The sequence below is a fragment of the Orycteropus afer genome, unplaced genomic scaffold (genome assembly GCF_000298275.1).
Source record: "Orycteropus afer afer isolate SDZICR_OR568_19922 unplaced genomic scaffold, OryAfe1.0 scaffold00431, whole genome shotgun sequence".
In the NCBI taxonomy this organism is placed as follows: Eukaryota; Metazoa; Chordata; class Mammalia; order Tubulidentata; family Orycteropodidae; genus Orycteropus; species Orycteropus afer.
Window position 1 is genome coordinate 2,337,065 of NW_006922018.1, and position 1,495 is coordinate 2,338,559.

The 1,495-nt window shown below is 41.7% G+C and overlaps 1 protein-coding gene across 1 annotated transcript in view; it reads right to left on the bottom strand.

Moving 5' to 3' along the window:
* The window catches only part of EIF2AK3 (eukaryotic translation initiation factor 2 alpha kinase 3), a 96,241-nt gene that overhangs the window by 24,197 nt on the left and 70,549 nt on the right, over positions 1 to 1,495 (bottom strand). The window contains exon 12 of the mRNA XM_007954106.1: positions 238 to 1,006. Coding sequence (XP_007952297.1) covers positions 238 to 1,006 — 769 coding nt within the window. The remainder of the gene's footprint in view (positions 1 to 237; positions 1,007 to 1,495) is intronic.

The following is a 1,495-nucleotide window of genomic DNA, read 5'->3' on the forward strand; positions in this document are numbered from 1 at the left end:
GAGAAGCAGGAGGAATACAAATGTGCATGAGTGAATATATGGCAATTAAATTATCTGAACTGTGTCCTTTGTTGAAAAAGCTTAACTACAATTAAACCAGACTTTTGCTCCATAATGCCTTTACTCTTCTATGTCCTAATGGGCTCTTCAGTTAAAAGCTGACATGTACTGCAAATACTACCCTGAATCACACAATGTCAGACTGAAACCCTTATATGAAGTGCTACCAATACAAACCTTGAGGTCCCTGTGCATGAGTCCTTTACTGTGCAAAAACTCAACGGCCTCAGCTATCTGCAGGAAAATGTGCAGACACACGGCCCTCTCTCTTTCCTCGATGGTGCATCGCCTGTTCATCCAGTCTTTGAGGTTTTCTTTCCTGCATAGCTGCATCTGAATGTAAAGATACACCTTTGGTGAACTGGGCTGGAGTCTTTCGGCAGTGGTTTTAGTGAGGTCTAAACTTAAAGTGGTTGGTCTTGGAGGAGAAAGAGACAAAGTAGGCTCAGAAGAAGATTCGCTACTGGAATGCTTGAAACCAGTTAGTTTATTAGCATAATGGTTGCCAATACGCAGTCGGTTAGTTTTGAGCTCTTCTTTGCTGGAAGCATTATCACAGCCAGAATCTTCAAATACTATAGAAGAAGAGGTTCTCTCCCTTGACCTTACATAAGAGGCTTCAGAAGGACAGAGTTCAAAGGAGTGCCCCTCATCATTGCCATCCATCGTACCATCTTCCATCTCACAGTCTGTAAGGCAACTGTCCTGAAGGTTGTACACCGACCCACTGATGTCTCCATGGTCAGTTCCTGAGAATCCCAGTGGAGAGAACCGGCTCTCAGATGAACTTGTCTGGCCACAGGAAATCCCTGCGGAAAAAGACCTACTTCTTGGTGGTGAAGGAGCTATGATTTCAATATGTTCTTTTGTAGAGAAGGGGTCCATTTGGCGTATTTTAACTGATGGTGCATCCATTGGGCTCGGAGAGCTGAGTGGCCAATCCGTGCTGGAAGTGGGAGGAATACAAAGGTACATGAGTGAATATATGGTGATTATCTGAACTATGTCTTTTGTTGAAAAAGCTTAACTATAATTAAACCAGTTTCCAAATCACCAACAACATATTTATTACATAAAAATACATTGTATGAGATAAAAAAAAATCCAACCACATTCCATACATTCCTTTTAAAAAATTTAAATTTGAAGGTTTAATTTTATAATTGAAATAGTTAGCTGGAGCTGTCATGCTAGAGCAGCCAAGGCCTTTTGTGCAAAACACAGAGTCCTGAAGAAACTGAAGGATGGGACTTACTAGTGGCCTGAAGCTCCTCTCAAAAATAGGGTAGCAGCTCACAGGGTTTTTTTTCTTTTTTGTGATTTGGGTGAAAGTTTACAGAGCAAATTCACTTTCCATACAGCAGTTCACACACACATTGTCTCATGACATTGCCTACAATTTACCCCAATGCAACAGCTCCCCTCCCACTTCCTC